Here is a 27,330-nt window from a genome sequence, read left to right as displayed (position 1 = left end):
GCTAGATACTTGGCAAAGATGCACTTGCAAGATGCTTTTCAGAGTTCATTAGGGTCTGCCCTCAGCCAGCAAGCTGGCTCCCAATCAGTATAGTCTCTTTCAAGAAGATGCAAAACTAGAACACTATTCCATATAAAGTAATTTACCTTGCAGTTGCATCTAAAAGCATCAAGATGCAGATAATTGAGGCACCAACCACACTTGTTCAGATCAGGGCTTATAAATGAACAATACACCCAGTTTAGCCCGTTCGAAACAATGGCTGAATGAAGGGAAAAAAAAAAAAAAACAATTGAAGTAGCATCAACTCGTTTAGACCATCCATGGCCATGTCGCATGCAATTAAAACATCAAAAAGCTCAGCCCTTTAGCCAACCGCACTATCCAAAGAAAAGCCACCCTGTGACAGCCCACAAAGTATGACAAGGAATAGATTAAAGTGCTATATTTGACAATCTAAAATTAAGAATCTACAATGCATAGTGACAGAGGACAAGAAACTGGAACTTACGTAGATCCTTGTCAAAGACTAATTTAGAAGAATTGAATTTGGTTCCTAAACTCATATATGTTCAATTAATTAGTAGCTTATTATGTGTATTTAGCTTAATTTGTAGTAGGCTTATGTGTATATGGGATTTGCTTGTAATATACGTGTGATTTAGGGGTTAATTTCATGTACCTTTAGGGGTACATGTGTAATCCCTTGTATTTTAAGCTTTCTAAGTAGGATGAGAAAGTCAGGTAGTAACTTAGGGGTATAAGTTTTTGATGAATTTAAATTGAGAAGTTTGAGATGAGTTTCCCCCCAACTGTATCTCCTTCTTCCTTCTCACCTCTATCTCCCAAATTCTCTCTTGGCAAGTTGGTGCTAATTCCTTGATGCTGTTCTACATCATTTGGTATTAGAGCAAACATCAGTCAACCTTTTCTTATTCCTCCTCATTCAATACTATAGTCTCATTCATCTTTCTTCTTCCTCTCCTCTGTCCAGAACCTTTTCGATCCACCTCCATCCCCACCCTCATTCTTTCACTATAATCACAAGAACCCTACAAAGGGTCACGAAACAGATACCTGCAGTGTTCATCAACTGCAAATCTCTTTTAAAATCACAGCCGCTGCCCATGTTTCAAACCCCAATTTTTCGATGCCCCTTGTCACACCACCACCATAACCAACAGAAATCCTTGAAAAGGCCCTCCCCCTGAAATTTCGTCAACATCCAACAAGCCATGTTGCCTCAAGCACGAGAGAAATATCCCCCCACCGCCAGCCCTCCAAAATGCCGAATTTCCTGTGTTTTCCGCATCACTGAACCACCACCATTGCAATCACCACGCCCTGATCTAGCCTCATCACAAATTTCATTGCCAGAAAGTTGTAGCCGGCAACTCACGATTCACGCCTCATGCACCAGCAACCCGTTTGTGGGAAAACTTTCCCATGTTCTACGACTACCAAAACCACAAACTATTTTCTTCTTCACACATTTTTAAACTTTTCCTGCCCAAAAAAAAAAACAAAACAAAACAGAGGAATGCAAGTTGGTGAAGTTTGTTTTTTAGAAGGTTAATTGTTTGAGTTTGGGATACATTCAAAGGATGCATCAGTACAGCCAGCATTCAGAATCAGATTTCATTGCTGCATTTCATGAGTTTTCTAATTAGCTTAATTCCTGCATGATACTCAAGAATTAAGATTATAAGTGAGTTGAAGATAGTTCTTGGTAAATTGGGAACCATGTTTGTGATTCTGCTCCAGTATATTGAGAGTTGCAAGCAAATTGTGTTAAGGGCTTTTTGTGATATATGGTTGCACTATATATAATAAAAGAAGACTTGTAAGGCACGGTTCCATCACATAAGATTTGGAACCCACCAATAAAAAGATGCAAATTGTGTTAAGGGCTTTTTGTGATATATGGTTGCACTATATATAATAAAAGAAGACTTGTAAGGCACGGTTCCATCACATAAGATTTGGAACCCACCAATAAAAAGATGCAATGTTAGCATTTGGTCCCATACAAGTGAGAGGTACAGTTTGGTGGGGTCCCCACAATCACTTTAGCGGCCCAAACATTAATATAACATCTTGTGATGGGTTCCAAATCTTAAGATGGAGGAACCGTTCCTTACAAGTATTTCTCCATATAATATATGAATCCAGCTACATGGTGACAAATTATTGGAAAAAGGAATGCCTTTTTTCATACTCTGCGTACAATATAAGTCATTTCACACCTATCTCGTGTAGAGAAATGTTAAAAATATCACTTTCCTATGAATGTGGTTTCAAGAAATGTTGTTACTAGTATGAAACAGCATCATCTGAAACCCCATTCAAAGTCTTATGACATATCTTCGGTTGATAACACTACATGTTTGTGAAAAAGGTGTTGGGCTCCTATCCAAAGGGGTGACTATTTTTATAATGTTTGGTATAATATCATACCTATGAGTATTGACCATTTGATCCTTGGTTCTCTTTAATTAAATCATTTAAGTGTGATTCAAGAGCATGAAAAACTTCTTTCCCTACAATGGTAAAAAGATAGTTTTGAAGCCCACTCTATGAACCAATCAAAAAAAATAAAATTGCAATATTAATCATGACAAAGCTACTCAACTTGAACAAATTACAAGGGCATATTGTGTGGCATTCCCAATATTGTTTATTGATGCTAGTTCTCAATTAAGCTCCTCTTTCTTTTGTGACACCAAAGGAACAAAGTTTCTTGCATCACTCAGGCATCAGCTTTCGAAGAGTCCAAATTCATAGCTTCATATTACAAAATCCTCCAACATTCTGGGCCAAACATTTTCCAATTGAGGCAGATTTGATCTGGAGCAAGAAACCGGACCATGGGCAGACCCTTGTTAGAGACTAAATTAGAAGAATTGGATTTGGATCCTAAACTCTAACTGTTTTCAGTTAATTAGTTGTTTATCATGTGTGTTTTAATTAGTTGTTTATTATGTGTGTATAGTTCAAGTTCTAGTAGGCTTATGTGTATGTGGGATTTTTTTGTAATACATGTGTTTTTGGGGTTTGTAATTTCATGTATATTTAGGGGTGGGAAAGGGTATGTGTGTAATTCATGTATTTTAAGCTTTCTTATAGGTAGGGTGCGAAAGCCATGGAAGAGTTATTTTTGATGAATTTGAGTTGAGAAGTTTAACTTAAATTTCCCCCCAACTGTATCTCTTTCCTCCTCTCTTCTTCATCCTTCCTTCTTCTCTCCTCTCTCCCACCAGTTCTTTCTTGGTTGTAATACCTTGATGCTGTTCTGCATCAATAGGCATAGGGATGAGAACAGGATGATGCAAATGTTAGATTCACCTTAGGGAAAAGTTAGCAGTCCTGAAAATGCTTGAGGTCAGCCAAAGTTGAACCACCAAAGCTTGGACAAGGGTTGTCAGCTTGAAATTGAATTCAATCCAAGTTTAACCAACCTAAACACAAAAATGCTCAACACTAGGATAGGCATGTAGACCCTATGAAAAGATCTTTCTCAAGAAAAAGAAATATAGAAAATGAGGAAAAAAAATTCAAATAATACTGTCACGTTTTACGAACAAATCCAATACATATCTCACAACACACATTCCTTAAATATAAAAAGAAAAAACAAATATTACAAATGACGAATTCTGGTTACCCGTGCAACTAACTTAATGGTTTTAAAAAAGATTATGTGCATAGAATCCCTGAATGGATTACCTTGTAGAATTGTCAATCCTGTGTCTCTAAATATCCCAATTGAATTTAGTAACCTGCAGCACATTAACGTTATCTGTAATCTGATGGAAATTTTCGAATGTTATAAAACTGAAATAAAAAAATTGCCAGCTGCTGTCTCTGAACAACTTTCCAATGGCAGCATGGATGCAGTTTATCAGAGACATCTTTAACAATTAGAATTCCCACAGAAATGGACCCATAATTCATAGAGCACTTGAAGACCCAATTTAATCTCATGGAATGGAGCCATTAAAGGATAAGAAGTTATCATTTTAATGAAAGTAAAATATGGTGCTTTATCTGATCATCCTCCATTTTCCAGTGAAAGAAATAAAATATCCTTTTCAAATGGTTCAAAATCTATGAGAAATAAATATAAAAAACAAACAAAAATAAAACTAAAAACTTCATGCTGCAAGTTACACATCATCATGAAAAAAAATTAATAAAATCTAAACAATTCTTAATGGTTTTGCAAAGACAGATGTAGGAACTTCTATACTTACTATGACTGCAATTCCAACTCCAGAACAGTATGATATCATTTTACTTAAGCCAATGCTTCTAAGGATGCCCACATGAACTTCACAATCTTACTGCCACAGGACAAGAAAAGTAAAAAATTTACAAGAAGTGTAAAGGTATCAAACTAAAACAGACATGGTATAAAACACCACCAAACTCTGTTAGGGTGCAAAGTGCAATTAAATTCTGTGCATCAGGACATAATTTACAAAATATTGGCCGAAATAAACCAAACTTTGCCCTTTCAGTGCTCTATACATGCAATTAGTGTGTGCATACAAGCATAAGAAAGGAACATTTGGACAGCATGTATGCTGCTTTGTTGTGTTGCGGAGTTTTCAGAAGGTTTTCCCTTAGGTTCCATAAGAAAGGAACATCTGGACAGCATGTGTCCTGCTCTGTTGTGTTGCAGAGTTTTCAGAAGGTTTCCCCTTAGGTTCCATTCCAACTTCTGAAACATGAGAAAGTTTCTTTCCACGTCAAACTAATCTTCCAGCATTTATATAGTGTTCATTTGCGATTTCTTAAGAGTTTGAGATGATGGATTGCCTAAAAAAATATAAAATACTTGTTGATTTTACTTCCAAAAACATAAGGATTAACATGCAGAGGTATCATATTGGGCTCTCCATGCTCTGGTTTCATGAAAATTTTGGTTTCTACTTGTCTATGAAAGCCACAAAACTGTTAAGGTACTCCAGGTTTTCTTGTTCCCGTTCATTACTGCTTTATGACTAGCTTCACAAGATCTATGAATGAATGATTTTCTTGCTAACTGGGAGTGATCTAAAATCTTACAGTGTCCATCAACAAAAATACATGATAGAGAATAATAATTAAGGAACAATATCTGATACCATAAAGATAAAGTGTCAGGTTAATTAATTTGTCACAATAATCCCTATTCATGCATTTTCTGCCCAGTTGTCATCTCTTTAAGCCAGGGAGGATTTGGACAGCATGTGGAATGAAATCATTTCAGTTTCTTTCCAAAAGATTTGAATATCCAAATGCAGCAAAAGTGTTAAGTTTTATTTTATTATTATTTTCTTAAAAGCTACCACAAAGAAACTCTTATTACCTCGGAAAATAATAGAAATTACGAGACCATTTAACAAAATTCATAAGTTGATACTATACATGAAATAAAATAAACTCCGAAATGTAGCAAAATATAATAGACTCCTTTTAAAAACCATGTAAATCAAAATTGAATAAAATCTTTTCAATGTGTAATCCAAGCACCCAATATTAATTGCACAGCAGGGGTGAACCGCCAATAAAGTCAAGTGAAAACTTTAAACCTTAGAGACCAGCCGCATGGATCTTCTGGGAAGGGCTTCCCCAGCAACGTACTTTGTGCTTCTTAAAATTTTAGCATTAGGTTTACTACTACCATTATTATCTTCACCATCATCGTGTTGCCTCTTTTTCTGAAATCTTCCATTGGATTCTGAATCATCGGACTTTAAACAAGTCTTCTCGGAAGAAAGATCATGTTGTGAACATCTGGATGGAGCAAATATATATTTATACTTAAGACATGAAATCAAAAATAAAATTGCCATAGCATGGACCTTTTTTGAGAAGAGCAGTTACCCTGTACTCTCCCTTCCACTAACAGGGTTACTCATTTCCTGCACTTTGTACAATATTTAGTTCAGAATCTCAAAGGCAGAAAACAAAGATACTTCATAGTACTTCAGGAACGAAAATTAAAATTGAGATTCAAACAACATTTAATTGATCATATTCAACATAATATAATAGTTCAATATTATTGCAAATAAAGCAATAATGTAAGAAATCTTTCATCCGACAATATGAAAAATGAATAAATACAAATGGTCCAAAACAAAGTTGTCAAATGCAGACACCTTCACATTCTCTAATGCGCATATCATTATATAATCTTACACAACCAATGCAAGATAAATACATGCTTATGCACTTGTACAAGTACATGCGTATGTCACATCCCTATTTTTGGCACGTGATTGCCTGTGACTCCATCAAAAATCCAATGGAGGCACCAGGCCTAGGGAAGAATTTGTTTTGCAAAACCATCTTTTGAAAACAAGAATAAGCCAATCAAGAGTATCTGTTAAAACACATATACATACATGTATTCCATAAAGCAACCAAAAAATGTTTTACTTTCATTGACAAGCTCTTTACATTGAGTTGTACTTCACATACAACATTTTCACACTTCATAAACTAAATACATATCTGCTAACAAATTACATGCTTAGAATCTTTTGTATCCTCTTGCCAGCCTATAGTACATGTCAAAAAGGCAGTGAAGGACTTTATAGAAGAAGAATAACCATTCTTATTGAATTTCAAGAGACACGATTACAATAAATAGTTTAGGAAGGCCACAAAATCAGCAAATCAAATCAGCAGATCTCTAGGCTAGAAAATAGGAAACTGAAACTACTAGAAACTGAAATAGTAATTTCAAATTTTAAAAAATAGAACTCCCTAATTTATTCCTTTTAAATGCCACCACCCCCCCCCCCCCCCTCAAGTTGGAGCGTAGATATCTATCATGCCCAAGTTGCTTACAAAGAGCTCAAAACTAAGTCTGAAAAGTCCTTTGGTGAAGATATCGGCTATTTGTTGAGTAGGAACAAAAGGCATGCAAACAGCACCACTATCAATCTTCTCTTTTATGAAGTGTCTATCAATCTCTACATGCTTCGTGTGGTCATACTGTACTGGATTTTGAGCAATACTTATGGCAGCTTTGTTGTCACAATACAACTTCATTGGCATGTTCACTAGCATCCGCAGCTCTTCAAGAATTCTCTTCAGCCATAGCATCTCACAAACTCCGTTAGCCATAGCCCTATATTCTGTCTAGGCACTACTCCTTGCAACCACATTTTGTTTCTTGCTTCGCCATGTGACCATATTTCCCCAGACATAAGTACAGTATCCCGACGTGGATCTCCTATCGATAATTGAGCCTGCCCAATCTGCATTAGTGTATGCCTCTATGTTCTACTGTGTAGTCTTTTGGAAAAGTAAACCCTTGCTTGGTGTACTTTTCAAGCATCTAAGAATCCAATAAACTGCTTCAAGATGTTTCTCGTAAGGTGAATGCATAAACTGGCTTACCAAACTCACGGCAAAAGCAATATCGGGTCGTGTATGTAATAAGTAAATTAACTTTCCCACCAACATTTGATACCAAGTAGTATTCACTGGATCACCTTCCTTGTCATCTCCAAGTTTCTGATTGGGATCTATTGGAGTGTTTGCTGGCCTACAACTGCTCATCACAGTCTCCTTAAGGAGTTCAAGGACATACTTCCGTTAGGAGACAACAATCCCTTTCTTCAACCGAGCAATCTCCATTCCAAGGAAATACCTCAGAGATCCTAAGTCCTTGATCTCAAATGTTGATGAGAGGGAAGTATTCAATCGGTTTATCTCAAGTACGTCATCTCTAGTGCGAACTATATCGGCCACATACACAATTAGTATCGCTATCTTCCCATCCTGTGAATGTCTTATAAACATCGTATGATCACCTTGCCCTTGAGTAAACCCCTAACTTTTAACAAACTAAGTAAATTTCTCAAACCAAGCTCTTGGTGACTGTTTTAACCAATATAAGGACTTCTTCAGTTTACACACCTTTGTGCCAAACTTTTCACCAAATCCTGGGGTGCATCCATGTACACTTCTTCCTCTAGGTCTCCATTATGAAATGCATTTTTTACATCCAACTATTGCAGAGGCCAGTCACGATTAGCTGCAAAGGACAAAAGAAACTCTTAAAGAGTTTAGCTTTGCGAATGGGGCAAATGTCTCCAAGTAATCAATGCTATAGGTCTGAGTGAATCCCTTGGCGACCAATCGAGCTTTATACCATTCTAGAGAACCATCAGATATATACTTGACAGTAAACACCCATTTGCACCCCACAATTGTCTTTCCTCTTGGTAGATCAACTAACTCCCACGTGCCATTTTTTTCAAAAGCTTTCATCTCCTCGATGACAGCCTCCTTCCACTTAGGAACTTTCAAAGCATCCTGCATAGTATTAGGAATCTCTATACAAGACAATTGTGAGGTAAAAGCACGAAAAACAGGTGAGAGATTTTCATATGACGCATAATTGGACAATGTATGTTGGGCGCAAGACCTCACACCCTTCCGGACAGCAATGGGAAGTTCATAATCATCAAACTCAAGAGTGGAACCACACTCAGGTTTAGAACTAGAGGACTCAGAACTTGAAGATGAAATGGACTAAACATGAGGTAAAGGCTTGGTGAGGACATTACCTGGAGGGTTTAAGGATTTTGGACAGTGTAAAGGATTGGAAGACCCTTTCTTTCGAGTTGTCCTCTGTCGCGAGTAACAATGTCAAATGGTACCAACATTGTGGTGTTTTTTTTTTTGTTTCTCCTTCGTTAGTCATTATAGGATCATGAACACCATGAGATGACACTGTAGGAAGACTTGCCTTTTCAGTATCTAAAAAAACTCCCCCCCCCCCCCCCTTTTTCTGAACATGAGGCGTAAAATAGGGATGTAATTCAAAGAATGTAACATCCATGGTAACAAACATTTTTTTTGGAAATGGATTCAAAACATTTATACCCCTTTTGAGTAGGAGCATAACCAACAAACACACATTTTATGGCTTGGGGTTCAAGTTTTCCTCAATTATGACTATGAATATGAACAAATGCGGTACAACCAAATATCTCTAGTGGTAAAGACAAAGACAGCTGATTTGTTGGATAAAACTTATGAAAAACATCAAAAGGTGCTTCAAATCTTAAAACCTTATTAGGTGTTCTATTTATGAGATATGTAGCAATAAGAACAGCTTCACCACAAATATATTTAGATACCTGATTGGTTAAAAGCAATGCTTGAGCTACTTCCAATAAGTGTTTGTTTTTTCTTTCAACCAAATCATTTTTGTTGCGGAGTGTAGACATGAGCTTTGATGAACAATTCCTTTTTCAAGAAAAAATTGGCCCAAAATATTTTTGAAATATTCTCGACCATTATCACTCTGCAATATTTGAATATTTTTTTTGAAATTGTGTTTGTACCATGGTGTAAAAATTTTTGAAAATTGTTTCCACTTCGGATTTTTCTATTATCAAATAAACCCAACTTAATCTCATGTGATCATCAATAAAGGTCACAAACCATTTTTTTCCAGATACGTAGATGTTCTACATGGGCCCCAGATATTACTATAAATCATAATAAATGGTGTAATTGGTTTGTAGGGTTGGGTGGAAAAGGATGCACGGTGATGTTTAGCAAACTGACAAACTTCAAATTGAAAAGAAGATGGACTTTTATTCCGAAATAAATTGGGAAACAATTATCTTAAATATTGAAAACTAGGATGGCCTAACCTATAATGCCATAACATGATATCAATATCTTTGAAAACATAAACATAATTTAAACAAGTACTTTGACATTGTTTACTCGAGTTAGGTCCATCGTCAAAATAAAAGAGTCCATCTTTTTTCTTAGCACTGTCAATCATCCTCCCCGTGGTCAATTCCTGAAACTCACAATAAGAAGAGTAGAAATTAGTTTGACATTGATGATCAGAGGTAATTTTACTGATGGACAACAAATTGCAAGACAAATTTGGAACGTGGAGCACATCATGGAGAATTAACAACGAAGTGAATTTGATAGTTCCTATCCGGGCAATTATCGAGAGTGAACCATATGCAATTTTGACCTTTTTTATTGCCTGCACACAGACTATAGGATGAGAACAATTTGGAGCACCAGTCATATGATCAAGTGCACCAGAATCCATTATCCAAGAATGAACAGAATTAGGAATAAAACCTAAAAACGTAGTAGCAAGAGAGTTACCCTTCTGTACCAAAGAACAAGGCGGAGTTAAGGACAGTTTTGGAGATTGAAACAATTTGTATAGGTGCTCTAATTGATCCTTGGTAAAAGGGATGGAATCTGAGTTGGTAGAAAGCTCTTGAGTCTCTTCAGCAGTGGCTTGGTAGGCGTGACTGTCACGTTTGGATTTTGGCTTCCAATTTTCTGGTTTACCATGAAGCTTCCAACACGTCTCCTTCATATGCCATGGGTTTTTGCAATGCTCGCACCATGGTTTCTTACGCCCATTGAGTTTTGTAACCGTGAGATAAAGGGCTGAATTCTGGGAACAGTAATCAGCAGATACAAACTTGGGAGGATTGGGTGGAATGGTTTCGGAAGTACCGGAAGAGCCGGTAGGATTTCTTTGGGTGCCGGTCATCACCAACTTATACGACATCATCATAAGAAAAGAGCACGAGGCTCTGATACCATAAAGGAGTTTTTAGAAGAAGAATAACCATTCTTATTGAATTTCAAGAGACACAATTACAAGATAAATAGTAGAGGAAGGCCACCAAATTAGGAAGGCCACAAAATCAGCAAATCAAATCAGCAGATCTCTAGGCTAGAAAACTGAAACTACTAGAAACAGAAATAGTAATTTCAGATTTTAAAAAATAGAATTTCCTAATTTATTCCCCAGAAATCCGACAGGCAGTCTCTTGGAAAACTTAATAAGTGGGGCTCTCCTTCAATTAGAAACTGAAATTGTTAAGGAGAAGAGTGACCAACCATGAGCTTAGTAGACATTCTTAATTTCCCCTTATTCAAATAAGGATTTCAATACTTTAAGATATGATTTCTTATATGCATGCAGAGTTTCATTAATAGAATAACAATATATAGCCAAGAGAATAAGGAATCTCCTTAACATAGTCTGGAAAATCCAGATAAAAAACACAAACAAACAACCTAAAAACTAACAAAGAAGATAGAGAAAAACCAACAAAAACTAACACTCCAACACATAACTCCAATCACGTTGAATATCAAAAAAGCTCGCCCCCTTCAAATTCCCTTGCCCCACACACCAAAGAGAAGCCAAATAATGTATCTTTTCCCAAACAAGCAAATGAGACTTCTTCTCTGGAAAAATACGTGCATTGTGCATGCATGCATAATGATATGGTGCATGAACACATTCTTTTTTCTAACCAAAACGAATGAACACACTCTTTATTCTAAGCAATTTCTCATCTAAAGTTACCATCACAAAACATTCAAATAGCATGCATTTCAACATATTTTTTCAACATAGTGGTGCTGTCACAACCAAGTGCAATTTTTATCTCAAATAAGTGCCAATTTCCAACTTAGCCAACTAGAGGTGTTGGCCTTTCACCTCTAGAGGTTTAAGGCCTTTCACCCAAGGGAGACAATAACTACTTGCTCAAATTTCAAAATATCACAACCATAAACAACACAAGGTACCAGCTATTTCACACAATAGAAATTCAACAAATGCATACACAAGCTATTCCATAGTTGAACCATTATCCATATGAGATGAGTATCTCTCACATGAAAATTTCCCAATTAAACAAAATATGCAGCTATGATAACCAAAGAGAACATATACGAAGCCACATCAAGTAATTAAAAATGACAAACTTAAATCTTCATTATTAGGATTCAATACAATGCAAGTTTCCTCTCCTATTTCCTTCGAATACCCAAAATACCTAGAGGAATAAATGACAATTAAGAACACCTACCTTGATTTTCAGCTTCTCCAATTTTCTCCTGATTTTCCCTAAATTTCCATGACTTCTGCAGAGTTTCTCTCTTTTCCTTCCTCCCTCTCTAGAAATAGAACTAGGTTTTACAGCAGGAATTTAAGGTATTTTGTGTGTTGTTGCTGCTCTGCATGGCTGGAATGGGTCAAGACAGCAGCTATTTGCTGCAACTGCCAGCCAAGTGTCCCCTTCTAGGCTGGAAACATGAAAAGACAGCAGCAGCTGGTGACGACACAGATCCAGCAGTACTGCCACCTGTCTGCTAGGCGTTTGCTGCTGGTTTGCAATGCTGCCAGGTGGTTGTTGCTGGTCAGCAGTGCTGCCAGGTGTCACACCTGGTTTCAGCATGCCCCTGCTTTTTTTTCTTTTTTCTTTTTTTTCCTCTTTGCCCCGGCCCTTAAGCATGGCCCTCATAATTTCCTTTCAACTAAGCCCATCCTACCACTAATAAATTGAACAGAATTTTCAGTATCAATTAACATAACTTAACCAGTGAACAACATGATTAGCATGAACTTGTTCAATAGAATCAATGCAAAACAAGCAAAAACCATGCAAATTTACCAAAGTAATTTTAATTTACTGTGGCCTAAAGGGTATGGTTATCAGTGTATGCCTGCAAAGATACAAAAAAAAGTCCTTATCCCTGTTTTGGACAGACTTGTATAGTGCGGGAAAGCCATGTAGAAGGTAATTGTTGATGAATTTGATTTGAAAGTGAATGTGCAATTCCCCCTTGTACCTCCTTTTTTTTCTCTTCCTTCTTCCTTCTTCTTCTTCTTCTTCCTCCTTTCTCCTCTCATACATTCGCTCATGGCTGCAAATCCGTGATGCTGTCCCACAACGCAATGTTTGCTGAACATATATTGGTTGAAAGCACAAACTCCCCCACCCCTTAAATTTTCACTAATGTTCTTGAAAGAAGCCTGCCCAAGATACTGATAAAATATGCTTGTTTTATCCTTCCATGTGTAGGGAGGACAAGCCTTGACCTAGCCGCAAGGACATTACACTCAAGACATGTGCATCACACGTTCAAGTCACCAAACAGCCTCTCCAAATGTGGAGGTAAGCTGCATGCATCATGCCCTCCAGATCCACAACATGGTGTTGGCTCCTGGTATCCTAGGTATTGCAAAAAGATATGGTCAAAATATATACATATAAACATATCACCCAGTCTGTACCAAGAGGCTCCATTCCAGATTTATATTTCAATGAACAAATTGTATCCCAGATGACCTGTTTGATACAACACCATTGCATTTTGATATGTATTACATATTGACACATCCACCAATATGTACTAGTCCCTAGAATTGAATACTGCGTAGTGATAACCTTGCCCACTTGCTTTTAGCACTGGTAACCTCCTATTGAGTATGATAATTGAATTCTTAGGATAGAAATTTTTAACTATTGAAAATTCTATGTTAGTTGAAGCATAATTTGAATGGAAAGGATATTTAAAGAGGAACTATATCATAATGAAAGAGAAAATAAAGTTTTATGCTTTAGCAAATTTCAAGAATACTTTTAGAGTATTCAACATCAAAAGCATATGTAAGTCTATAAGCCCAGTAACAAAATATAAATAAATAAATAAATTCATTTATACACTTCCCCTTTATGCTATATATAGCAAAGCAATGCCATTATTTATTTATGGCAACATCAGTCTGTATTCGAGCCCACCAGCATTTAAACTACAAAAGTCATTTTCTTCTTAACTTTTAACTGCATGTCATTTGAATGAGACAAGGTTTGTATTGATAATTATTTGATGTCCCATCGAATGGATTATCTATTGCAATTGTAAAAAAAAATACTAGAAATGTATTTTTTTTTATCAAAGAACATTATTGATCTGATACAACACACGTGGCTATAAACCACAATTTCAGGGTTCTTGTTGTTATGGCTGCTAGTAGAAGTCAAGCGCGCAAACATATAAAGAGTCATCTTGTATTTTGCCCTACGTCAATAGCACAATTGAAACAAAATTCTACTTTTTGTCTGCAAAGAAAATCCCTCTATGGGATAGTCAGAGAGATGATGTGAACATGAAGAACTCTTTAGCACTTTCCAAGAAGATCCTAATCATCAAAGTCTGAATCTTTCAAGAACTAAAGTGAGAATACAAAAGCATATTGATTCTTCAAAACTGTACATGCTAAAGCTTTCAGACAGGACAACTAAGTCACAGTTCAAGAGCACCAGAACACCTATTGATTAAAGATTCTTGTAACTTAGGTGTGACAAGAGAACTGCAGTAAACCTATGCAAATATTCACAATATGAGCTACAGCATCATGCTAAACTATCAAACAGCTACTCTTTGCAGCAAACCATTTGATTTCCTATGGTACCATGCATGAAGTAAAGTGAGAATAAAAAGGCATACCGATTCTTCAGTGCATGTTGGTGGCTGGCTCCCAAAAGTTTTATGATTAAGCTCCCTTGGATTGTCTAATCCATCATCTTGCGTTTCCAGGTTGTGCAACTCATCAACCACAGTCACCAAACCACCATTTTTGCAGGGAGAACATGATACAAATTTGTTGGCGCTTGCTACTTCTGACAACTGCATCTCCATAGGAATGCTTTCCAAGTGCCCAGGAATTAGTACACCAGAATGCACAGAACTGCCACTGTTTTTTAGGAGTGAATTCTCACAATTCTCATTACCAAGCTTTGAAGTTTGTTGCTCCGATGTGCTGATACTTTTGGGATCATCTGATATCGAGTTCACAACAGAATTACCACCTGATTTTTTCTCAGGAGTGCTAACATATAAATCAAGAGTTGCTGTTCCCCCATCTTGAGGGCAAGATTCACTACCAGAGCTGGAATGTCTAGATGGAAGCGAAGGTCCAGGATCTTTCTCCAAGTGTCCCAACACTTCTGGGCTAACACTACATGCTTTTCCTGCAGAGGATCCTACAGATCCATGACTGACATCTAGATGATCAACCCTCACAGTCCCTTCTCTTGTAATTGAACTTGGGAAAGATCGCATATTGCTATTGTTGATTTCATGTCCTGATCGTGTACTCAATAAAAATGAACCTTCCATCTTCTTATTGTCAATTTCATCTCCTAAGCGCACCAGCTCCTCCTGAAAACTTCCAGACTTGTGATTCTGCACATTCTGACAAATACATACCTCATCTTTCAATGTCCTTGTCCAGCCTGATGGGCTTGAATTCAAATCGACAAAGAGTTTAATCCCCTCTTCTGACCTAACATAAAACTCAATGGACGAGGAAGGAACTTTATTAGAAGATTTCAGAGAGGAAACATAGTTATTCCCTGGAAGACTTGAACCAAAAGCTGTGTCTTGACACTTGATTTGGGGCATATTGAATACCCCACGCTGTCTTGCAATGCCAGAATATGTGTTTCCAGAGCATCTATTTGGGAAATCCTTTCTATAGTTAAAACTATTCTCATCAATCTTTGAGCAAGATGTCTCTTGAAGATCACACATTAAGCGCCCAAAGCCTTCTTCTATGTCTTTATCTGGTACCTGTGTTGACCCAAAAAGAAAAGGGAAAAAAAAAGTACATGAAAACTCTGAACCAACTGTGGGTGTGATAGTAAGTTCAACCGAGAACAGAATAAGTTTAAAACAGTAGCAAAGCAATTGACCCATCCAGGATGCAAATGTTTTGCTATTGCACTTAAACCTATACATAATGTTGCAGTCCGGGAAAGTTAATTTGCCATTTCCATGCACCTCTTGAATAATTCCAGCAAATTAATAATTCCACAAAATTAAAGCTTGCCATATTTCAGGCATTGAAGCAAGAAGAAACTATTACTCTTAAAAAGATAAACGACAATAAAATGCCTTCCTTTCATATGGCATGAGACTATTAGCAAAGCCACATAAAATACAGTAGAAAGCAGAACTGATTGATTACATTTTGTGTGTGGGGGGGGGGGGGGGGGTGGTGGGGGGAGAGGGAAGTGAAGGAGTACCATCCCAGTCTACAACACAAATCAATAAATAAATTTTCCCCACAGAATCCTACACATAAAAACCATATGTTGAAGTTAAAGAGAAATGACACACAGCAATGAACTCGTGTGAAAGATATATAGCCATGAAAGAGAGCCAAACCTTAATACAAGTATCACCCTTCATACTGCCACCAAATTCATTGCTTTTAACAGTTAGAGAAAATTCTTGATTGTGATCCTCCTCTCTAGGGCAAGGAATGATTTGAAAGCTATCAGCAACAGAAACATCCAATTGTTTTTCAGGCATTCCTACATCTTTATTTAATTAGAAGTCAAGAAAGATGGCTGAAAAATATAAATATTCATATATGTTTGAAATTAAAAGCACAAACCATTAAAAAAAATATAGATAGGTGTTATAAACCTTTCATACCCTTCACCCCAGGATCCAACTGTGCTCTAGACTGCAGTTTTGACATCCAAGATGTAGGACGGGAAGCCTCTTCACTCCCACTTGACCTTACTCTTGATCGCATTGACCTCAAATTTTTCTTCTGCAAATTGTCAAACAGGAAGAATGGCTGAAAATTTTAGCAAAGATACAAAACATATAAACTCATTTTAAATATCTGAACCTTATAATGTGTTTCCATAAATGAAAAGAAAATATGGAAAATAAAAAAGGTTTAATAATGTGTAATAAGAGTGGATTCAACAAAGAATTAAAAGAATTTATGCCAGCAGCAACAGATGTCCTGGTCTGGAGTCTAGACCAATATTTGAACTCCATGAAAACTCTGCTCATTCTGAACATCAGTTCAGGATGGTTTACAGCAGTTAATTTGAATACTTAAGAATACGGAGGAAGGGACCATAGGAACATTTGGAATTTACAGAAACACTAACCGCAATAATTAACTTTGAAAAAATAATGAAAATAACCCTTTTATAAAAATAAAAAAAATTAAACTGAGAAAAAGAGCTGCAAAACAAAAAGACCCAATCAGACAGGATAGAATCGACACAGAATGGCCTAACAAAATACAGGACACCTGTTCCAAGCTTGCATCAACTTCCTTTACAAGATCATATGATTGACAAGTTCGTTACTATAACTAGGAAAAATCAAAATTATGATATATAATAGAAATTAAATAATAGAACATGCATTTTAAATTTGTTTCCTTTTGAACATTAATGAAGTCACCTTTCTCAAACCATTACCTGTAAGTAAGAGATCAGTGATTTCACCAAAACTGAATTTGCCTTATTAGCAGAGAGACCATATTTCTTGCACAATCCTTGAAGCTCTTTTCTCGAGAGATTACTAGAGAAATCATCATCTTCTTCATTCCCCATCTGTCATACCTCAGAGAATTAACATGTAAGAGCAAGAGCCCAAGCATGAAGGCAAGTCATTCTAATATAAGCTTCAGACTAACAGCTAAACAAAATGATCCACAAAGGGGAAAATATACATATTTGCCATCATTGAAGTTGAAAAGGCACAATAAAAACCATTTTTATACATCCAAGCATTTAAATGGAAGATATTCTCTGCTTAATAAAGCATACACATGTCCGCCCTGTTATTTAATTATTATGTCATCAAAACTCAAAAATATTTAATCAACTACAGGAAGCAGAACATAAGGGAATAAAACAGTAAATCAAATTATTTATTCAAGAACTATTAAAATAAGATTTGTATCACCCAAATCAAGTTTAAAGAAGTTAAAAATTTTCAAAGATTATCTCATTTCGGATGATTTTTGTATCATTAGTAATGCCATTATTGAAATCCAGTAAAAGAGATAGGATGCCATGAAAAAATAAAGTAAAATTTAAATAAAAACATAAAAAATACTATATATGATTAACAAATGATCTAGAAGCTCCATCTTGGGTATAAATGGATTGACCCAATTCCACCATAGTCCATCTTGGGTATAAATATACTTGAACATAGCATTGTTAATTGTGTTATAAGTTTCCAGGCAACAATGCAATGAGTACACATGATGCCTTTTATAAGCAAGTCTCAAAACCGGAACACTGAGCAAGATTCCATATACACAGTCCAGCCAAAACAAGTGATGCATTTTAATATTAGCTGATAAAAAACCAAATCACTAAATGCAACATCAATAAAAAATAATAAATAAATAAACCCTCATCAAAAGCCAGCACAATCAGTTTACCTGAACAGGCAAAACTAGCAGCCTCTACAACCCCCCCCCCCCCCCCCCCCCCCTCTCTTTCCAAAAGACAAATATCAATGCACACAAAGACTATGCACTCAAATTGGATTACAATTTGGTTGACTCATTGTACATGAACTTCTCTATATTGTTCTTAAACAGTTTTACTACTATGCCATACTATCCCAAAACATAAGATGCACTAGAATACTATTCGCTACTCACAAAGATAAATTTTCTACTAAGAAAAACGCAAGGACTACAACCACCAAAGAAGGAACTACGCTAAAGCCAAGTCTTTCCCAAATTCAACTATAAATCTACTATCATCATTCTCAAATCATCAGTGTAACACGAGGATATGCTTGGTAAATCCCATAAGATTGTCCTTCAAAAAAGCCAAAAAAATATACTTTCAGCAAATAGAAACTATAATTAACACATCAACAACTAACTTGATCGAGTTTACTTTTCCAGTGCTACTCTGCCATCATTAGACAGGAATAGGGAAGAAATACTGAGGACCCGTTTGATGGCAAAAGATGGAATCATGCTGAAAACACATTCATACGCCATATTCTGAAAACTGTTTTCAACAGTTATCTTGGGAACAGACTAATTCCAGGAAACAATAATATACTGTTTTCTGAATTATCAAGAATGTGATCTGCTAACAATTATCAACACACCAATGATTTCTGGATTTCCCTTTCTTCCATTTTTGATAAGAAAATTTTCAAAATGGGTATTGAAAACAATTCCAAACAAGCTCTAAATTTATGACTAGTTTGAGAACATGAGAAAGCTACATAGTCCCTGCATTGACTTTAAAAAGTAAAGGATGACCTTTGCGTGTGGAGGGATGTTAAAGTAAAAATTTATATCAATGGTAACAAACTCCTTTTCAACTAGGACTCAAGATTTTTCCTTTAGGTGCAAAGAATACCTAACCTATTTCTGGAACATGAACTTTCAGCAACTTTCCGACTACCTGGAGTTGACTCTATGAATCCATTTTCACCATTGCACTCAACTAGGGGCCATATGCCCTCTTAAATGAAGCACCAACTCTCATACATCAATTCATGTTCAGAAGATATGATTATTAATTTACACTGGCTCTCAACCTGACACAGTCTGCCTCCATATTACTAAATGCCATATGCTTTAGACCTAGCCATGTAAACCAATTATAAGGACAAAGTGGAACCCTATCCTCCCCACTTGCACTTCATTACACTGATCACGAAGACACACCAACTCATATACATAAATTCACATCCACAAGTTTCCACCTCAGGTAATAAGGGTCATATGCTTTAGATCAAACCATGAAACCAATGAGGAGATGGATCTGATACAATCCACTCATACTTCCCTACATTGATCCTACGCTAGACTACATTCAATCACTTGCCATTTTTTTAAGACCACATGTGTCCGCTTTCAATTTAGGTCCTACCAAAATATAAAAAAAGGCTAATTGTAGAGTGGATGATGACTTACTTTTGCTACAGCTCTGGTCAGTTCCCTTAACCAAGCCACTGCTAATGAGTCGCTAGCTCAGAGACAGAGCCTTGGGTTTCTCCCACTACTTGCCACAAAAAAGGTTTCTGATAAGGATGACTCAATGTTCTCGCCAAGGTTAAACTATCTTCTTCGATAATTCATCCAAGACTAGAATAGTTTTAATGTCCTTAAGTTCCTTGTGCAAGAAAGTTCAAGTGCATAGAATCCTAATACTTAGAAGATTTGAGAGAGACAAAAAGGAAAATCTTCCCTTTACTGAATCCCATTACAATTTAACTTTCCCATCCTTGTCATTATTAGAGTACAAATTATAAAGTGTTGCAACAATGTCCTCAATTGGTGACCTTGTTCATGATTGGAGTGTGGATTTCCATTTAACAACACAAACCATTATTGATGATTATTTTGAGGGTCTGCCTCCTTGTATGAAGTGAATAAGATGTCAAGATGATAAAGATAAAAATATTGCACAGGTGGGAAAATATTCCTTATTTTTATTAAGTTCTATAAACTTGAACCGTCTCCATAGAACTCATTCTTCAATAAATTGAAATAATAAATTACTCTGAACAACAATCAAGTTGCATTTGGGTCAAATTTGACACATACGAATTGTGAATAGAAACAAATGAAACAAAATGAACATGTTTCATTCTAAACATCTAAACACATGTTATACTCATTATTACAATAAAAATATACTTCCTTATTAAGTGGAAATGAAGCACCCTTTTGACTCAAAACCTAGAAAATATTTTCTTAAAACTATTTCCATTTTGAAAATGAACTTTATGAAACACTTGGGGGATGTTTAGTATTAAAAGTTATCTTCTCCCAACAAAAAAAAAAAAGATGCAAAAAGCACATCAGTTGAGGCTTTTCACCCAAACAAAAAACACCTGGAAAATAAAATACTTTTATAGAAATGTAATTTAAAATGATAATTTTATGTTTTTTAGCTGTTGATGTGAAAATAGTTTTCATAATGGCATTTTTGAAGCGTAAACTAGCCAAACCCTTAAGGAGTCAACATTTTCTAATAGTTTTCAACTGCTAAAGATCCTGTTTTTTGTTTCAAAGCAGAGAAATCAAGTTTATTAGCAAAGAGCAATCTGTTAGAGAAAGAAAATTAAGAAGAAGAGAAAGGAAAATAGAGGAGAAAAAGCCGTTTCCTGAAGAAAAACAGTCATTTTGTTCAAATCCGAAACCTATTTTATTGAAGATACACTTATAACAAAATAAATCCACACACATAGAAACCAAAATACCCCTAATACCCTAAGGGGGCATTTGGTTCCCGGCTTTTAAGATTCCCAAGAATGTTCTGTCCATGATATCTCTTCCCATGTTTGTTTGAGCATGGGAATCTGATGCTGTGGAAATGTTCACATTTTAAGGAATGAAAGGATTCCTACAAAATATGGGCATCCTATTCTCACCTCCCCCTATAGGTAAGTATCATGGGGAATTCCATTCCCATGGGAACTTTCTGGACCAAATTGCCCACACTAATTTGGCTTTTGGACAACAATGCCCCTATAATATAATATAATCAAACTATATTATTATATATAAAATAATAAATTATTAATAATATAAAAATAAAAAAATTAAATTAGTTTAAATATTAATATTTTTTAATTAGAAAGTATACATAAATTGTTCATTAAATATATAAATTATTTATAAATGGCTATTAAAATGTAACTATTTATGTTAATTAACATTTTAGTTGATATTTGTAAATTGTAATTTATTAGATAAAAGTAATATTATTATAGTCTTACAAAAGGTTCATATAATAGTTAAAAGTTAGACACAATATTGCCCTCAATTATTTCGGTTAATAAATTATTAAGAGTTAAATTTTTAAACTTATAATTATAGAAAATTTTAGGATATAGATTTAATTAAGTACATATTTTTAGCAGGTTTTTGAGTTGAAAAATATAATTATTTTTCATATACTGCTTGACCCAATTCTTCTAAATTGTTCTCCGATGAGGATCTTCCCAAGGTCTTCCTTCTCGTCCTACATCAACAGGATTGCCAGCAATGCAGATAGCGGCGTGATTATCATATAACATATTTATTAGCCCCAAGGATTTGAATAATTTTTATGATAGCTCCAACTTGAGGGGGATTTGGTTAATTAGTATTGTTACTTATGTTAGTAAAAAAGAAGGGTGTTTTGCTTTGCAGCATCAAGTATATTCCCACGAAAATGACATTCCCAAGAATCTCATTCCTATGAATGGGATTCCTGTAGGACTTTTTTTTTTTTTTTTGGTTCATGTTTTAAAAGATTCTCAAGAGTGTCCACACGATGCCCATGTCAATGTTTGGTTCAATGGGAATCATGAAGCATTCTAAGAAGATTAGAATCATAACCTAGACGTGTATAAACAACATATGAAGAACAACGAATTTAATATCAGCACTTCATCCAAAAGTTTAAGTTGCTTGGTTGTGGGCTAACAATGTATACTATGCTTTAACATTGCCTTGCACTTGCAATCCAATTGCATGTGGAGAGATAAACAACCAATAAATAACATCCATTACAATGAATAAGATAAAGTTTAACCACCACAGTAACCACAATAAATGCAGGCAACAAGAGTAGAACCCAAGATCTCTTGGCAACCACAGCTCTGATACCATGTACGATTACAACTTTACCTAAAAGCATTAACTATTAGGTTGTGGGCCAACAATGCATATCAAGCTTTAAAAATCGTACCTTAAACACAAAAATCTACTAAGAATGTCTACCTAATTAAATCTGTGTTCCAAAACTTTCAACAATTGTAAATTTAAAGATTCAGCAATTAGTTATCCAATTGACTGAAATAATTGGGGCAATATAATATTCAAATTTTAAATATAATAATAGCGTTTAATATTCTATATTATAGGAGCACTGATGTCCAACTGACTAAATAGTGAGATATATTTGATTCCGATAGTAGGATTCCCATGGCAACAAGATTCTCCTAAGACTTATCCATGATAGGGTGGGAATGGGATGCCCAGATTTTATAGGAACCCTTCATTCTCAAGAATGTTGAGATTCCCTCCACGTCAGATTCCAATGCCCAAACAAACGTGGCAGTAAGATGCTATAGGCATCACATTACCGGGAATGTTGAAAGATGCCAAAAACCAAATGCCTTAAGGGTTGGTAAGCGTATCATGGTCATTGTCATGTACTTGACATATATTATAAATTGAGGGAGAGACCTAACATTGTGATTAGGTCTTCCAATCTACACAACACTTTAACATGATTATTTACTATTACTAATAAATTCGTCATATGGCTGATATCTTAATTGCTTAAATTTAAAGGCTAGGGGAAATTGGCTTAATTCGTTAAAATAAAATTGATTTCACTCAAATTTTTATTTCCTATATCTTAAAAAAAAAATATTCAAAACCTATTGTTGTGAAATTAATTCTTTAGACTTGAAAGATTGAATTTATTATTTTATGATTATATTCAAAGACATTACTCACTGAAAAGTGTTATAGCAATTGATTGAATTCATCTTTTTAGGTTACTCTTCAAAACTATTACTCACTCACAAGCTCTATCGAGAATGGTTGAATCCATCATTATTTGATTATGTCCAAATGCATTACTTGCTCTAACTGAATATAACTATGGAATTGAAAGTAAAAGCATTCAAATTTATTTTGATCAATTCAATTTTTTTACTAGCAGCATATGTCCAACTGGCAGCTGCAAATCAAACCGTAACTATTGCTAGTGTTTTAATTTTAAAATTCTTTAAAATGAAATTGAAATATTCAATGATATAGTTATTGACATTCAAGTTGCTCCTACAGTCGTTGGGGACTTAATACTATATATATGTTAGAAATGGTCCATGATCACATAAATTGGCGGAAAAAGATTCATATAGCCGACCCCACCTAGTGGGACTTGAGGCTTGATTTTGTTGTTGTTGTTGTATTACCACCAGAGCTTAAACTACTAGGTTGTAGGCCAACAATTTATATCAAACCTTAACAGTCCCATGCATGCAGAGAGATAAATAAACGATAAACAACACCCATTGCACAGAATAAGATAATTCTTAATAAACAAACAATAAACGCAAGCAACAGATAATATCCAAAGGCCTCCTAGCAACCATAGCTCAAATACCATTTAGATTACCACTTTATCTAATAGCTTAAGTTGTTAGGTTGTGGACCAACAATGTATACCATAACAATATATATCAAACATAAAAAGCAGCCAGGAGAAGGAAAAAGAAGAAAGAACTTGACTCCACAGTTTGGGCTTCAAGTTAACCAGCTTTATTTGAGTGAAAGTTGTACTTCAAGAGTGATCAATCTACCTTTGCGAGGTTTTATTAGTTCTTAAGTTTTAAGGCCTTTGTGCCTATGTGCTGTAGCACAAACTGTAAAATATATATTTTGGGTATGCCATTTTTTATTCTCAGATGAGAGACAATATTGAGGATGGGATCTTTGTGTTGGCTTGATATCCCAGTGAATAGTATCATTATTAAGTTCAGGTGAGAGAATGGGTGAGGATGCATAGTCCTTGTGTTGTGTAAGTTCAAGGACTGGGTCAAGGGAGTGACTCAACAGCAGTTCATGGATATTCAGACTTTTGTAAGAGGCTTGATACACTCTCAAGAATATCAATATAGTGAAAGGCTCAATGAATTCCATGAGGAATGGGTGGACGTAGGTTCCAAGTTGGAATCAAACCACCTTACTCGATTGTTCCTCTTTCTCTCTCTCTCTCTCTCTCTCTCTCTCTCTCTATTTATTTTTATTTTGTCATGCATTTGCTATTTGAAGATTTTGCATGATTTATTTTCAAGAAATAAAAGTTGAGCACCAACCCAATTCACCCCTTGACCCCATTCTTGGGTTGCTTTCTTGACCAACAGCATCCATAGAGTTAGTCAACAAAAAGACAAATTGAACATAAGAGACACCAACCATACTGCCATGCCTTGCCACCAGAGTGCCGCTAACTCACTAATTATCTTGCCACTGTATTTTTGTTCTTGTTATGCCAAGTAACAAGATTAGCACCAAATAATGGATCCACGATCTTCAACTTAACCAAGACCACAGTACTCGTCAATATTGAAGTTTGTATTTATGTTGTATTCCAGCCCTTTGCAAGGAAAGCTCGAGACCATGAAAAATCCAGCAAACAGCATCCAAATACACCTGCTCTGGATTCTCCATAAACCAACCAACTCCGTAGCAAAGGATATGTCCAATCTAATGACAATAAAATAAAACAGCTTGCCAACCAACTTTCATTATAGACACTTGACTTCTCGTTTAGTTCTTGACACAGTAGTCTCATTCACCAAGCCTAAAGTATGCTTTTGCAATTTAGCTGAGACAAGTTTAAGCCTTTGCTGGACCATATAGCCTCAATACCAAGAAAATACATAAATGCTGCATTTGAGAGCATGGGCTTTGGACCTTGGATTTGGATTTGGGTGGATTTGGACAAATTTCAATACATTTTTATATTACATCTTACCCAAATCCAAGGCCTCTCCAAACATAGGGAAAGGTTATTTGAAATTGTTTCTAAAGCCAACATTTAATATTCAATCCAGCTAAGCTTACGCTATCTCCTTCAGTCCTTCTGAACCAAAACAAAATACTCAACGTGGTATAAGCCAAAATCAAAAATCACTATATTAAATTTTTCAAATCAAGATTACGAGACAGCTTATGCTATTTATAAATCTGGCCAAACTCCTCATAAGCAATATACCTAATACGTTGCTCCATGTACTTCTCTTCCTCGAAGTCCCATACAAGAAAGCATTGTTAACATCTAACTAATGCTAGCTAATCAAAATAACAGCAATGAAACTAAAAATGAACAAAATTCATTCAAGTTGCTCAGAATTATCAACATCATATGCCAACCAAGCTTTAGGCCTCTCAATAGAACCAGGAGCATCATTTTTAACAGTGAACACTCAGTAACATGTGATTAACACCTAACCATAGGGAAGATCAAAGTAGGATTAGCAAAAGCCTCAATATATGGAGAAGGGAGAGAAACAAAGGATATAGACAGGGGAAAGAACGATCAATAGAAGGAAGATGAAGTCCTGAAACATGATTAGCAATAGGATAACTAACCAAGGATTTCTGAGTTCTGAGTTCTGAGCAAAGTTATAATATGTTTTTTATGAGGAATCAGCAAAATTAAGATTTGTTACTTGAAAAAACTACCTAGTTCTCAAGAATTGTTTAAAAAGTTATGAAGAAGCCCTTATGAAATAAGCTTCCCCCACCATTTTCATTTTTCCACCGTACACAACAAAAAGAGAGACGAGATTTCAGAAAGCACACTTAACCTATGCAACTACTTGGTCTAATACAAGTTCTTGCAAACAAAATAATTAACACTCGCTTCAATTTAAAATTGTGTAAATGAATGGCATGCTTGTGCTTAGGTATGACTTTTTTTAGTGTAAGCATTGTTGAACAACCACTTGATCCAAAATCTTAATCTCTTGAAGTAAAATGATGCAAAATTTGCCCCATTTTTCTCTTAATACTATCAAATGTCACATTAGAGAAAAAAATGTATTATCAGTGATGCAAGTTCTTATGAACAAAATAACTTGCACTAACTTCAAGACAAGGGATTAAAATGAATGACACTATTTGAGAGTATGTTTAACAACCACTTGATTCAAAACTCTGAGCTGTCAAATTGAGGTGCAACTGGCATTACATGTGAGCCTTCCCTTATCTCAACACGTGGGAATTCTGAGTAAGTAGAGTTAGTACCAAGTTTTGAAAATTATACCTTGCGGTCAACTTAAAACAACCACTTAATGTAAAAGCTTAAACTGCGACATTGCACAACAATACTTTAATAACAGATACAGGACAAAATTTAAGTGCTTAACACATCTTTTATCTCAGTATCAGTGTACGCACATAAACAAAGAACGAGAAAGATCAGAAATTCAACTGCACCATTCACACAAAAAAACTACAACACCTAAATTCCAAAGCAAACTTAAGAATTACAACCCGAACAAGACAATTATCCTTTGGACGCATTGCGAAGAATAATAAGAAAGAGAACTAATCTCTGCTTAGGCCTCACACTTCGTTTGGTTCCAGCGAAAATAACGGAAAGAAAATTCTAACCAAAAAAAAAAACAAAGAAACGGTATTTTGAATCTTCAGTTTCCTGTCGCAAGCCGAACGGAGAACAGTAGCGTTGGGCTGCGTTCAGTTAAGCGAAACCGTTTGAGTTCTCGCATTCCGAGTCCTCAAAAAACAACATCAAATCTCAGAACGGAAGACTAAGTTAAAGTTCTTATCCTTATCGGACATTTTCTCGGTATGGAAACAGAGGTCAGAGCAAGATAGATTACTCTTAACCACTGGTAACAGAGGAAGAAGAAGAAGAAGACGGTGAAGAGGTATACCTGATCGGAAAGTTGCGTAGGTCGGCTGAGGAGTCGGCCAGACGCGACGGCCCTGGTAAAACCCAGCAGCTACCTGCCTTCTTCCCTCCCCAGCCTTAATTGTCAAGGTCCTGTAGGCTGCAGGTGGTCCCGCTGTATGCGCGCACACCTGATTTTGAACTTTCAAATTAATTTTGTTTATGAGGGAGGGGGCTAATCGTAATTTCATCTTTGGAAATTATTGGGTGTATTCTTCTCCTTCGCATGGTT

The 27,330-nt window shown here is 35.7% G+C and overlaps 1 protein-coding gene across 11 annotated transcripts; it reads right to left on the bottom strand.

Annotated features, from left to right (window-relative positions):
* Positions 1-104: 104 nt before the first annotated feature.
* On the bottom strand, positions 105-27,227 carry LOC131150351 (uncharacterized). 11 transcript variants are annotated; one of them, XM_058101017.1, is made up of 10 exons: positions 27,082-27,218; positions 17,100-17,234; positions 16,300-16,429; positions 16,036-16,190; positions 14,314-15,438; positions 5,872-5,909; positions 5,577-5,781; positions 4,254-4,343; positions 3,727-3,779; positions 105-400 (listed from the first exon to the last, which is right to left on the bottom strand). In XM_058101017.1, exons 2-8 carry the CDS (start codon positions 17,232-17,234, stop codon positions 4,341-4,343), a joined length of 1,791 nt encoding a protein of 596 aa, XP_057957000.1. In that variant the 5' UTR covers positions 27,082-27,218; the 3' UTR covers positions 105-400; positions 3,727-3,779; positions 4,254-4,340. The 11 variants fall into 11 exon arrangements, with proteins under 11 accessions (XP_057957000.1, XP_057957003.1, XP_057957008.1 ...); XM_058101020.1 differs by having other exon boundaries at positions 16,036-16,184; XM_058101025.1 differs by having other exon boundaries at positions 16,036-16,184; positions 16,309-16,429.
* Between the last annotated feature and the right edge of the window lie 103 nt (positions 27,228-27,330).

The sequence above is a fragment of the Malania oleifera genome, chromosome 3 (assembly GCF_029873635.1).
Source record: "Malania oleifera isolate guangnan ecotype guangnan chromosome 3, ASM2987363v1, whole genome shotgun sequence".
In the NCBI taxonomy this organism is placed as follows: domain Eukaryota; kingdom Viridiplantae; phylum Streptophyta; class Magnoliopsida; order Santalales; family Ximeniaceae; genus Malania; species Malania oleifera.
Note: the sequence above shows the minus strand (reverse complement) of the source record. Positions and strands in the feature narration are given on the sequence as shown.

Bases quoted from the DNA above. Each gene is read 5' to 3' on its own strand.
- LOC131150351 (XM_058101016.1), bottom strand. From the start codon at position 17,234: ATGGGGAATGAAGAAGATGATGATTTCTCTAGTAATCTCTCGAGAAAA. The intron at 5,910-14,313 runs GTATGCCTTTTT...TACAAAGTGCAG, and splicing joins CAACATGCACTGAAGAATCG to GAAATGAGTAACCCTGTTAG. The intron at 5,782-5,871 runs GTAACTGCTCTT...TGCTCCATCCAG, and splicing joins AGTGGAAGGGAGAGTACAGG to ATGTTCACAACATGATCTTT.